At 35.4% G+C, this 13,886-nt stretch overlaps 1 protein-coding gene across 1 annotated transcript in view; it reads right to left on the bottom strand.

Moving 5' to 3' along the window:
* Nucleotides 1-13,886, bottom strand: part of LOC111506985 (uncharacterized) — a 17,580-nt gene extending 3,694 nt beyond the window's left edge. Inside the window, exon 1 of the mRNA XM_023162204.2 lies at nucleotides 13,626-13,886. Coding sequence (XP_023017972.2) covers nucleotides 13,626-13,633 — 8 coding nt within the window. The 5' untranslated portion in view covers nucleotides 13,634-13,886. The remainder of the gene's footprint in view (nucleotides 1-13,625) is intronic.

Here is a 13,886-nt window from a genome sequence, read left to right as displayed (position 1 = left end):
CATATGATGATTCAAATGACAATGACCTGTAAGAAAGCCTGGTAGACATCGTAGTTCATTCCTAATGTAGTCCAACAACTATTTGGTAGCCAATCCTGGAAGATTCTGTCAGAAGTTCATAAATCTTCTTGCCATCCAGGTGTTCAATCTTTGTTTGGCAAAGCCTAGAGCGACGCCAATGACAGGTTCTGTTCCGATGAAGCTGCTTGCAGCACCCTCCTTTGTAAGGGAGACAGCAGCCTTATTGCCTTCCAGGTCAGTATGGCCAGGAATCTAGACCAGAGTCTTCCTATCGAGTAGATTGAGTAGATGCTTTAGGTAATTATGATCGAAGAAGTGCCTAAGTAGGTATCTCTCACTTATTATTACATGGGGTATATAAAAATTTGAGTATACAATAGAATTAATTTTTAGTATGTCATTTACTATGAAAAAGCTACGGTGATAGCTACATGCGATATATTTTTTGAAGATCAAATCGAAGGAAGATCAAATCGAAAGGAATAGTTTATGAAATTACTATGGATCTTCATCAAGTAGCGACCGAATCAATAAGAAGGAATCATGAATCGTGAATTTTCATCACACACGACAGATTTTTAAGATTTTTGGAGACACCAACTTGCTCACATCTTTGGTTAATCTTTTAAAAAGTGACTTCGTAAAAATACATATATGTTCTTTCCTAATGAAGTACATTCAGAAGTACATGTTGGAGTTAAAGGTGAAACAAACCCTTAACCAAGGAAAACTTCAAAAATGGTAGTAATGGTGCCAAACTTCAGTTGGTTATTAGCCATTTTTTTGGTAATTCACTCGAAACTGGAATGAGTTTATGGCCAGACGACTCCAATTTATATTTTACAGTGAATGTTGTGTTAGCAAGTGTTTTCAATCCAAAACTTCAAGAGTACACCTTGAGGATGGTATATTTCCAAGTACTTGAGTCAAATTTCATATCAATGCTCTTTCGTTTATCATGTTGTGTATTTCTTTGTGAATATTTGTTCCAATTTCATAACGAATTGTAAGAACATATTGAATGAAAGAAGTGTTTTTCATGTAGTTCAATGTTCGTATGAAAGAAGTTAGTTCGAGGTTTTTCTGCCAGTTTGTATATGAAAGAAACTTCTTTGAATGATCTATAATCTTGAAGAGTTTATTTTGAACAATTGGTTTCTTCTTCCGTTTTTAAGTTTTCTGAAAGTTTCTGAATACTTATATTGTGTTTCTAGACTGAAGTTGGTAAATAAACTACTCAAAATGAATATGGAGACACGTCCGTAAAGTACAAAGTAAAATAGTTTATAGGTGCCTTTCTTAAATTTAACTTACATTGTTTTCAAAATGCTGTTTGGTAAAACGATTAAAAAGAAATACAAATGAGTGTCAAAAACAAAGAAAAATTTACATTAATAGTGATTTCGTCCACCCCTGGCTCTAAGAAGTTCGGCACAACGACGAGGCATGCTTTCCACTAAATTTCTAATTATTTGTTGTGGTAACTGCTCGTAAATCGTCAAAAGAGCATCTGCAACTTGGTTCAGATTTTGAAAGGTTTGATAATCCTCTAAACGTCTTTCTAGTTTATCCCAGAGCTACTCAATAGGATTTAAATCCGGACTATTAGCTGGCCATCTCATGACATTGATATTGTGCTCCTGTAGGAAATTTCTCATGACCCTGGGTACGTATGGCCTGGCATTATCGTGTTGTAAAATGAACCCAGCGCCCATATTTTGGGCAAATGGGACGACATGAGGTTCCAATATCTCCTCTATGTAACGGACAGCCGTTAAAGTCCCTTCCCGAAATACCAAAAGGTGCGTGTGTCCTGTCAAAGTTATACCAGCCCATACCATTATCGATCCACCTCCAAATGGAACAATTTCTTGCACACAGTCATCCAAATAGCGTTCACCGGGACGTCTCCATACCCGAACACGTCAGTCATTGTTGAACAACATGAATTTTTTTTCATCTGCGAACATTACATTGGCCCACTGCTCTAAATTCCAATTACGATACTCTTGACAAAAGTTTCTACGATTTCCTCGATGAACTGGAGTTAATCTAAGGGCTCTAGCAGGTCGTCTTGCATAGAGTTGTACTTCGTGAAGTCGGTTTCGTATCGTTTGGGTCGAAATTCGCGATCCTGTAGCTTCTATAAGGCGATTTTGCAGTGTTGTAGCAGAATCGGTGCGACCCCTAATTGCCTAAAGTCGTAACAAACGATCTTCCCTGCGGGTTGTTGCCCTTTGTCGATTGGGATAAAGGGCTCTGTTTACTATACCGTAAATTTGGTAGCGATTCCAAGCTCTGGAAACCGCAGAATGACTCACATTAAGCATTTGGGCCACACGACGCCTTGAATACCGTACTTCGATCAATGCCACTGCTCTAGCAACTTGAAATTCGTTGAGATACACTCTACGTATCCCCCTTCTACACGATACATCAACATTCATTGTTTAAATTTTAAAATTTAATACCTATCACGAACGAAAGTAAAGTGAAATTTAATACAGAATTTTTCATATTACTGATTTTGTAGCTACAGGTACAAAAAGAAGTAAACAAAGTAAAAAAAGTAAACAACAACCGAATGGAACATGATAAGAATTAGTATGGAATACGCACCAGAAGTTTTTATCATGAAATAATACATATTTTTTTACTTATTGGATTTTAAGGATGTGTCTCTATATTCATTTTGAGTAGTTTATTAGACTGTTTCAACAGTTTTGTCCGTTTTTATGAGTTTACTTCAAACTGTAATATCTCAGTAAATACTTATTCAATTTATTCGAAATAAGTGCCGTTTGAATCAATGCACTTTTGCCAACGTAACACAAGTCGATTAATTACGTCAGCATAAAAATTGTTTGCTCCGGATTCAATGAAGTCGACGAAGGCCGTTTTTGCCTGATAGTGATTGGCGAAGGCTCTATCGATGAGAAAGTTATCGAAGTGCTTGAAAATATGGTAGTCGCTTGGCGAGAAGTCTGGGGAGTATGGTGGGTGAGGTAGAACTTAAACGCTCAATTCGTTTGATTTTCGGACCGTGATTTGTGAAATGTGTAGACCGGCGTTGTCCTGAAACAGGATCGGACCTCTTTTCACTGTCCTGAACGCCTCCTGTTGTCGAAGAAGATCCACTTTTCGTCACACGTGACGATCCGATCCAAAATTTCTGTCTATCGTTCAGAGCATGGGGCATCCACTTTTTGAGCTTTGTGACCTTTCCAATTCGTTTTAAACTACCAAAAACTGCATGGGAGCTGACGTCCAGATCTTCCGCACCGATCGTGATGGGCCAGTCTCCCCCAGGATCCTCAAATCCCCTTCCTGGATTACTGTTGGTCGACCATTTTGGGGCTCATCTTCAAGGGTAAAATCTCCGGAACGACATTTTGCAAACCAACGTCAAACAGTACGTTCATTAACACTATCATTGCCAAAAGACTGATTAATTTTTCACGCTGTTTCGGCAGCGCTTTGGGTAAATTTCAATTCTTAGAGAAAAATTGGCCGAAAATCGCTTAACGACTGAAAAGATGCAAAAAATCAAAACAGCATCAGCGATAGAGTACAAAATAGTCTATCAATCAGTATATAGCACGACATAATAGTACTTATGATGCACTGTATGGAACCTTTGGTGTAGTAATGATTATTACTGGAGTTTTTTCTCAACAGCAAATCGTTATTTTTAACACATCGACACGTGTTCCGATAACCAAGTGATCATCTTCAAAGAGGAAGATTAAATCTTCCTCTTTGAAGATGTCGAGGTGTTAAAAATAACGATTTGGTGTTGGGGAAAAACTCCAGTAATATTTATTGGAATATTATGTAAATAGAACCCGTCAAATAATTTATAATTTATATGAAGAGTTCATAAGAAATGGTGGAAGATTAAAACTAGAAACTAATGCGAAACTAACCCTATTTATTTATTTATTTATCCCATACAGGTAAACCATCCAGGCGTATCACCCATACAGGTATACCAACCTAAATTAATTTTGCCTTATCTATTATTTTACAATATATGTTTATATAAAACAATTTTCAGCTATATAAAAATGAATTTCACAATATTGCCTATCCAAATTTATTTTTGCAATGTGTCCTTATGTAGTAATCAGTAAACCCAACAATATTATTTTATTTTAACAAGCTATATAGTATGCTCTTTGGTATAGGTCCATCATCGTTATTCATCATATTATTGTGTTTACTTATTTCTACATTCTCATAGGCATCTAGTTGCCTGTTGTTGTTAACTTGCCTAACTAATCTTAATGAACTGAAGTCTATGGAATGGTTTTATTGCAAAATATGATGGGCAACTGCTGATTTTTCAGGTCTCCTATATTTTAAGTGTGCTATGTGTTCCTTATATCTTACTTTAATTGAGATCTTTTTGTCTGTCCATAATATTTTGCATCGCAGTCCTTACATTCAATTTCGTAAATTCCAGACTTTTCCGAATTCTCGACTTTGTCTTTTGGACTTCCCAAAAGGCTCTGTAGTGTATGACTTGTTTTAAAAACCACCTTCATACCTAGTTCCTTGAAAATCTTTCCAAAGTTCCTCGTATATTGGTGTTATGGAATTCGTTTCACTTACTAATTTGTGTATGAAACAAAATCGGTTCCAGGTAGAAGGTTGCTTTTATGAACAACAGGAAGGAACGGCCATGGGAAACCCCTTGTCCCCCTACCTACCTGGCAGACCTGTTCATGAGCAGATTCGAAATGGAAACCAAAGAAAAGTCGAAGTATTTTCCTAGGATTTGGCTAAGGTATGTGTATGATATTTTCGCGATATTCGATACCAAAAAATCGAATATTGACGACTTTGTTTCCATATTAAATAATAGATGTCCATCAATAAAATTCACATATGAGTTAGAAAATAAGGGACAACTACCTACCATTTCTTGGCGTTTTGGTAATGAGGAGCCAATATGGAGGGTTAGAATACGATATATTTAGAAAAGAAACAAGCACCTACATGTATATTCCTGACAGTTCACATCACTGTGGACAGCACAAACGTGCTGGGTTGAATTTTTTAGTGCATCGTCTTTTGACTTTCCCTCTAACACATGACAGGTTCACAAAAGAAAGATGTACAATACAGGAAATAGCAGCCACTAACGGTTTCTCGAGGGGTATTGTAGATGACATGATAAGGAAGAAGTTTAGGTTAAGAATGAACGAAATCTCGACTTTCAGAAAGGACAAAAACCAAGATAAATACATCTCAGTTCCATACCACCAATATACGAGGAACTTTGGAAAGATTTTAATTTTTATATAGCTGAAAATTGTTTTATATAAACATATATTGTAAAATAATAGATAAGGCAAAATTGTAAAATTAATTTAGGTTGGTATACCTGTATGGGTGGTACGCCTGGATGGTTTACCTGTATAGGATACCTATATAGCATAAATAGGGTTAGCTTCGCATTAGTTTCTAGTTTTATTCTTCCTCTTTGAAGATGATCACTTGGTGATCGAAACACGTGTCGAGGTGTTAAAAAAATAACGATTTGGTGTTGGGAAAAAACTCCAGTAATATTCATGACATAATAGAATAAATATTTATAAAAATATGAAACTATAAAAAACACATAAAATTGAGACGGGCAAAACTTTTGAAACAACATAATAGTTATTTATATTTCAATGTCATTATAACTATATGAGGACACGATAGGGAAAGTCAGTCTCTAATTTCATTATGTTTATTCAATAGGCACACAATCTCTAAAATGAACAAACTCACTATAATTCATGAATAATTTTTACGACCGGAGTCACGACTAGAAAGTACAAAAAAATTTGAATATTCAAAATGTGTTTCACTCGGAATTATTAATATAATTTCAATCTAGCAGATCACTATTATAATATTCATGCAGTCATTGTTCACTGTGGTTCTGGCGTTGAATTTGGTCATTATTACGCCTTGGTCAAAGAAGAAACGAACTGGTTTAAGTTTGACGATAATCGTGTCACGAAGTGTCCTGGCGATGCATTAAATCTATTGGAGCCTCTGGAGACACCCTACATTTTGTTCCATAAGAGAGAGGACATTGGTAGATCAAGATCTTCAGATGATGTGGTGCTGCAGGTTTTTCCGGGTTTTCCAGCGGCTGAAAAAGCAAAAGCGCCACTGGAAACCGTCTAATGAGACTTTTTTCAAATGGACTCCTTCATTTTTATGATTTACTCGTATTAAACATTGAAAATAAGGGTAACTTTGTATGAGGATAATTATTCCGAAAATTAGTAGTTTTTGAAATATTTGCAATTTAATATTTTTCAATCTACAAAATACTTACTATACGGTTTCTAAATTCTGTCAGTTGGTAATGACGGCAGGCATAAATATTAAGAATTTTACGAAACCACAAGTTTCATCAATATGTCTTTTAGAAAGTTCAACATCTTAAAGATACAGACTTTTCACGAAGAGTAGAATTCTGTGAATTCACTTTACTTCGATCTCAAGAAAATGTTTTTTTTTGGATAATATTGTCTGAAATTTATAATCCACGAAATTCGCATTATTGGAGCGACACAAATGTACATCCATTTAGAGAAGTAAATTTTCAAGATTCCTGTCAATTTAATGTTTATTGTGTCATGAGAAAAGACAGCGTCGAAGCCTTAGAATTTTATGAAGAAAATTCAAATGGCCAGTGAAGACAGTTTTGAATTCTTCTTGCTATAAAACACGTTCAATAATTTCTATAGTCTGACAATTTTCAATTGAAGGTAACTCATATACAAATTGAACTGAGAGCTAACGGCAACAATGTTAAATGTTACATTCTTACCGGGGTAATTTTTATTGTCTATGCATCGCCATTGTATATAATTGAAAAGTAAGATGATTCCATAAAATTTGTCACCCGTAACAAGATAACTTCTGCATATCGATAGGATGTACGAGCGAATAGGTGAACCAGTTCGTTAAATACTTTGAAACATCGGTAAACTGATCAACACTTCGTAGGTCTATTATATTTGCGTCTTTAAAATGCCATAACTAGTCATTCGGTTTCTGCATAATAAAGCGTCCTTATCTACATAGGCATAGTGTGTTCTGTTGTGTTGTGAAGGTGACTTTGTTTTTTATTTATTAAATATATTATATTATATTTATTAAATAGACTGTTATACTTATTAACTTTAAAATATAAGATATAGTTGGCCGATACTTGTTTTTCAAAATACATTATCATAGATTTTCATTACATTCACACTTTATTGTGAGATAATTAGTAGATAATCATTAAATTCAGGTGTAAATGTTTGTTAAACTCAGGTATAACTGTCATTAATTAGTTCCTAGAATATTATTAGTTTCTAGGTACATATTAATATTTCAAAAAGTATATATAAATCACAATGTATGTAGAATTCAGTTTGTTAGTGAACACGCTTGAAAAAGCCACTGTGCAGCGAAACACGTGTTGGGGATTTGTTAATCTGTTCTAGTGAAAATCTCACAATAAAGTGTTTTGTTTTTCAAAATACATCAACTTCAAAATAGTTTTTGAGGTAAGTAAACAACTGACAAATAGCTGAATAATATGATTGAATTTTATTATTTTTATAGTATTAAGATGGATGCCGTAGCAGGTCCTAGCAATGTACAAAGAAAACGGAAGTTTATGTTGTTAGAAGAAAAACAGATTGTCTGTACAGTGTATGAAAATTAAAAAAATACACTCCGTACAATGGAAGCTGTAGCCCAGTGTTCATTTTTAACGGGAATATCCGTGTCGACAATTGAACGCATTGTACGTGAAAAAAAAGGTGACTGGGATTGTGCAAGCTCCAGAAGTACATTGCCGTGGTAGAAAAAAATTGAATTGGACAAGTACCAGAAAAATTTTGTACGCTATACCATTTATTCTTTCTTTTTTTGAGAATAAAGCGCCAACCCTCGAATCCATTAGGACAAAGGTAATGGATACCTAATGATCCCATTCCAAAAATGAGCAAAGAGAAGTTAAGGAAAATGATAAAAGAAGATTTAAAATTTATATATGCCAAACGATTCCGTAAATCTGTTTTAATAGAAAGAGAAGATATAGTCTCATGGCGACCGAGATATCTTCGCTCTATTAGAGAAATGCGTTCTGCTCATAAAAAGATTTATTATCTGGACGAAACGTGGGTGAATGCTGGTCACACAGTATCTAAGATACTACTACTACACAAGATACTACTGTAACTAGTTATCATGAAGCATTTGTGGACGGTTTATAAACAGTGTTACGCGGACCAACGGGTAAAGGGCAACGACTAATTATCGCCCATATAGGTAGCGAGAGTGGCTTTTTAGACGATAGTGTACTAATTTTTTTATCAAAAAAAACGGGGGATTATCACGAAGACATGGACGCCCAACGCTTTGAAGGATCGTTTGAATCCCTTCTTTCACGAGTCGAGCCAAATTCGGTAATAGTAATGGATAACGCTTCTTATCAAAGCTTATTAGTAGAACAGCTGCCAACTATGACCACAAGAAAAGCAGACATGCAGAGTTGGTTAGGACAAAAAGGAATTCCATTTCCGAGGACATGCTTAAGGCCGAGCTTATGAGTGCCATTAAACAGCATCGTGACAGATATCGCCAGCATGTGGTGGATACAATAGCTCGTGCTGAAGGCATCACCATTTTGAGACTTCCTCCTTACCATTGCGAGTTAAACCTGATAGAATTAATCTGGGCTCAAATTAAGGGTTACGTAGCTCGTGAAAACGTTACATGTAAAATTTCTGATGTCCAACGTTTATTAGAACTCGCAATGGAACGGATACGGAAAGAAGATTGGGCTAATGCTGTAGCCCATGTGATCAAGGAAGAAGAGAAAAAGTGGAGATTGGACGGGATGGTAGACACTGTTTTCGACCAAATAATAATAGATTGAAGTATGACTGGGGATTCCTGTTCGGACGAGTCAATGGATTCTGAAACTTCATAAGCATAACATAAGTAATTATTTCTTTGCTTTGTAGTTCTCTTTCTATATAAAAGGAACATAATAATTATTTTGTAAATTTTTCTGTTTCTTGAAGTACTGTATTAGGCATAATAAGAAAATGTAATCAGTTTTACCATTGACACCAGGTAGGGCCACATACTATAACAATTTTCACGTAATTACCTGTATTTAAATAAATAAAAATATTATTTAGGTACGCCTCTGCAGAGTTGGTAAGAGGATTATCCGTTGGTCACTTCAAGTGCGACGTTGCTAATGAATCACCTTCAATTGAAAATTGTTATAGTATAGGTGAGCGTTATCGTAATATCTTACACAATTTTGAAATTGACTACCTAGAAAATTTGGCGCTGGCTGATCATAGAAATGTATTCTAACAACACGGTGGGGCGCCTCCACATAATGGCCATTCAGTCAATGATCAGCTGCAAAATATGTTTTACGATCAATGGATAAACACCAGCGGACTACATATTTGGCCACCCTGCTCCCCAGATCTGACAGTACTCGATTTTTATATCTGGGGAACAGTGAGAAATGATGTTCATTATACCGCAAGGAAGGTTGCATGCGGAGGATCAGAATTGCATTTGAAGAACTTAACTCTTAGTCAGTAAGGAGAGCCACCCATGAAGAATTACAAGTGAGTGCGAGAGATATCTAGAAGTTCAAGGGCATCATTTTTCTGCACATTGCCTCTTATGGATCCAAAATTCTTAAAGTTTTGTATAACTTTCTTGACGGTATTTGGTGATGGTCTCTTTTTTTTCATCACATTCTCCGTAAATAATAAATCAATGCAAATAATCTTCATTTGTGTAATTCAATCTTCCCGGCATGATTTATTTTTGACAATTTGCAAATGACAAGTATTGACATTATCGTATCAATTGCTCACTTTTTTCTTCGATTTCTAGAAAACGTTCGGTATTGTGGAAAAACAATTCATCACGATAATGCACCTCCTCACTCGTCATTGCTTGTTCGTATTTGTTCGGCCGAAAAACAACAGCGTAATCTGCCTCAGCCAACGTATTCACCAGATTTGCTCCCTGCGACTTTTTCCTGTTTTCATGTTCGAAGAGACCTATGAAAGGACGGCGTTCTGCTACGATTGAGAAGGTGAGAAATGAATCGTTGTCAGAGCTCAAGGACAAAACACAAGCACTACAGGAGAATTCTTAAGGCGCGTTCAGAGAGGTGCCTATGCGAAAGCAGCGATTCACATTTGATTTGAATCGCTGAAGATCGAATCCATTTGGAAAAATGTTCTCAGGAAGTTTATTCCATACTAGTACTATGTTGCAGTATCGCTGCTGTTCCAATGTTTTGACAGAATCAGAATCAACGAAGTTAGGCGTGCGCAACGTTATACAACAGTGCTTTAAAAAAATTGTTCTACAGCGCCATCTAGTGGCGAGTTACAGAAAAATTGATATCCTAAAAACCTTCTCTATGAAAAATTACTTATACATGTCAAGTTTCACCACGATCGGTTGAGCGATGTAGAAGTTTATCACTTACCAACCAACCAACCAACCAACCAACCAAGATAAACGCAGATCTCCAGATGAAAGATTTCTCAAACAGTGAAATTCGAGGGGTACTGAGTCGAACCTCAAAACAATGAACAGCCACAGTCCGTCGCGTATTCCTGATGTCAAATCAAATCAAATCAAATTTCATTAAATCCGTTTCCCTATTTTATTATACAATGGATTGGACTCTGGTGAGGTGTAAAACCCACAAACTTACTACAAAAAAGTTACTCCTAGAGTACTAGTTTACAGGTTAGGTTGTCAAAATAGAGTATATACACATAAATATAAGGACATACTACATTGGTGAGGATATAACCCTAATATTACACAATGACACATAAAAACAAGTGTACAAGACATGTTGATATAAATAAAAAAATCATAAAGTACAATAAACACTATGAACTCAGTTAACACTGATAGAAAGAAAGTCATCAAATTCCCCAAGGCTATAAAAACAATGATTCGTTAAAATTTTCTTTAACCTACTTTTGAAAATTCGGTACGTGTTACTATTTTTAAAAGCTTTTATTTAACTTGACTTGTATGTATGTTAACAAATGCATGCTGGTCTAGAACCGATGACAATGCATGTTAATCATAAACGTGACCTGATGCTGCTGCCAGGATCGGCTCCGTACTAGAGATATTCTAAGCGGTAAATAGCAGGGACATGAAATTTTGTATACGCATTCGTTTATGATAGGCAGTTGGTAGGCCCACTATGAAATAGATGCCACATCCAGGGTTGGCTTCAATAAAAAATATATGATCAATATGAAAGTCCATCTATAAAAAGGAACGTCCTTCAACTGAAAAACTTAGGGAACGGGAAAACTATTATTAGGATAAACTATATTCTATAGAAGTAGGTAGGTACCTACTCCTCCGGCATACTTTAAAGAAGAATCAGCTTGTTATATTTCTTAGTCTATTCATTTCATTGATGGCGTCATTATTACATGGCCGTGTCCTAGTTAATTTCGAACAGTCTAATTCTTCTATCAGGAGGTCTTCTATTTCTGTGACCCTACTTAAAGCCACGTATGGTTGGCCGGCATGGAACAACTTTGAACCCTATTATACAACAGCGTGGTCAACCGGACTACCCTGCATTTTGTGAACTGTACAAGCCCAGCATAAAACAATTGGCAACATGCTACGTTCAGCTGTACCATGGCTGAATTTAGCTGGAAATTGCACAGATTTCGGTTGAATGACGTGGATCCTATCTTTGCCGAAGTCGATACGGACTGATGGAATGTCCGTGTCATACGTTTGTGCTTTCCGGAAACAGGGCCACATAATTTCTATTATATGATGGCATCTCCAACTCATCCTCAAAGTTTTCCTGCTCAGCTTCTTCATTCAACACTTCAAAAGCATGTTGCCAATTCTTCTATAAGGTATGCCGGAGGAGTAGGTACCTACCTACTTCTATAGAATATAGTTTATCCTAATAATAGTTTTCTCCGTTCCTTAAGTTTTTCTGTTGAAGAACTCTTCGTTTCATAGATAGACTTTCGTATTAATCGATAACTATCGATTGAAACTAAAAAATATAAAATAAAATAATGATAAAAAACTTTTAAAACAAGCTTTCATCCAAGTGCTCTACAAAGATCAAAATAAAATCTTAAATCACATAAACCACGTTCATTTATGACTTTACAGAATTGAAATTATAATAAAAGCTTGTCGCGATGCCTAGAAGAAATCTTTACATATTCAGTCGGATGAAATTTAAATTAAGAAACATTCTGACAGATGATTTAATGTGATTTAAAATTTAATTTAAATTTCATCTGACTGAATATGTAGAGATTTCTTCTAGGCATCGCGACAAGCTTTTATTATAATTTCAATTCTGTGAAGTCATAAATGAACGTGGTTTATGTGATTTAAAATTTTATTTTGATCTTTTTAGGGAACTTGAATAAAAGCTTGTTTTAAAAATTTTTTATCATTATTTTATTTTTATTATCAGGAAGCATATTGAAGGAAGACGCTCCAATCATCAGAAATAAATTTTTGTGGAAAGTATGGTTCGATTTTTTTTGCAACAAGTCATTTTTATGCCTTGTGTTGTGGTTGTGAATATCAGAATTTTTTGGACAGTTTATTTCGGTTTCGGTAGGTTTGGCTCAGTAATTTATATAAGTAAATAGAAGTGACAGTTTTTGTATACATCGCGACGTGAGGTTTGATAAGGTGGGTCAAAAATCAATCGCAATTTTTTTTTTGTAATACAAACACCCTTTGATTATCACGCCCTTGCAGAGTAAGCATATGAATAATAGACACTCAATAAAGTATCCCTATCTAGCACTGGTTGATGTTTTTACAGACACTACTAATTTGTGCCTCCTAGGATAGATTACAGTCGAATATGGTTCCGAGAAATTTTGCGGACTTCGATGTACTGATTAAAGTGTTATTTAATAATAATGAGCAATCTGATGGTAATTTTTGGGCTGTATGGTATTCAATGCAAACCGTTTTCGAAACATTCAACATTAATCGAATACAATAGCACCAATCCTTGAATTGGTTCAGTGTTCTGGTAAGTTTTTCTGAAAATGCGAGTTTTTAGAGATCTGATGTTATTGTGCATGTGTCGTCTGCATACATGGGAAATTTTGCCTCAGTTAGATATTTAGGAAGGTCGTTAATAAATATGAGAAAAATTAATGGACCAAGGACACTGCCTTGAGGGGTTCCAAGATCCATATCAAATTCATTTGAAAAAACAATCAATTTTCATTGTACTCTTTCGGTTTTCGAGGAAAGAGAAAAACCAATCATTAAGGCAGCCACGAATACCCAACTTTTCTAGTTTTTCTGAGACGAAAGACCTTTTGACTGTATCAAATGCCCTTGTTAAGTCGAACAATACTGATACCACATATTCACCATTATCCATTCTTTCATCTTGTGAAATTCATTTCAATTCATAACAATTTAATTAACGTTTTATCTGTCAGTTTGTGAACCAATTCTACTCTATAGTCATCCCTTCTATTCGTATGAATGAGAAAACTTACCATTCCATTTTTGTGACTGTAACCGTTTCAATGTCAAAAAGCTACCCTTATCACCAACAAAGCATTCAACTGCAACACACACAATAGACTGAAGGAACGATTATAAATATATCAAGGCCTATCTACATCCTTTTTGCCATCCTATTTTTTCATTCAATATGAAACAAGATAAATTCCGCCGTCCTTATCTTGAATATTGCTCGGCATGTTGAACTTGATGATAGTCAAGAACTCTTTCAATTGGAATGATTGTTTTTCTCC

This window comes from Leptinotarsa decemlineata, unplaced genomic scaffold, assembly GCF_025532065.1.
Source record: "Leptinotarsa decemlineata unplaced genomic scaffold, Ldec_3_MD MMD2_tig00000026_RagTag_RagTag, whole genome shotgun sequence".
NCBI classification, from domain to species: domain Eukaryota; kingdom Metazoa; phylum Arthropoda; class Insecta; order Coleoptera; family Chrysomelidae; genus Leptinotarsa; species Leptinotarsa decemlineata.
This window is presented reverse-complemented; position numbering and strand designations above follow the sequence as displayed.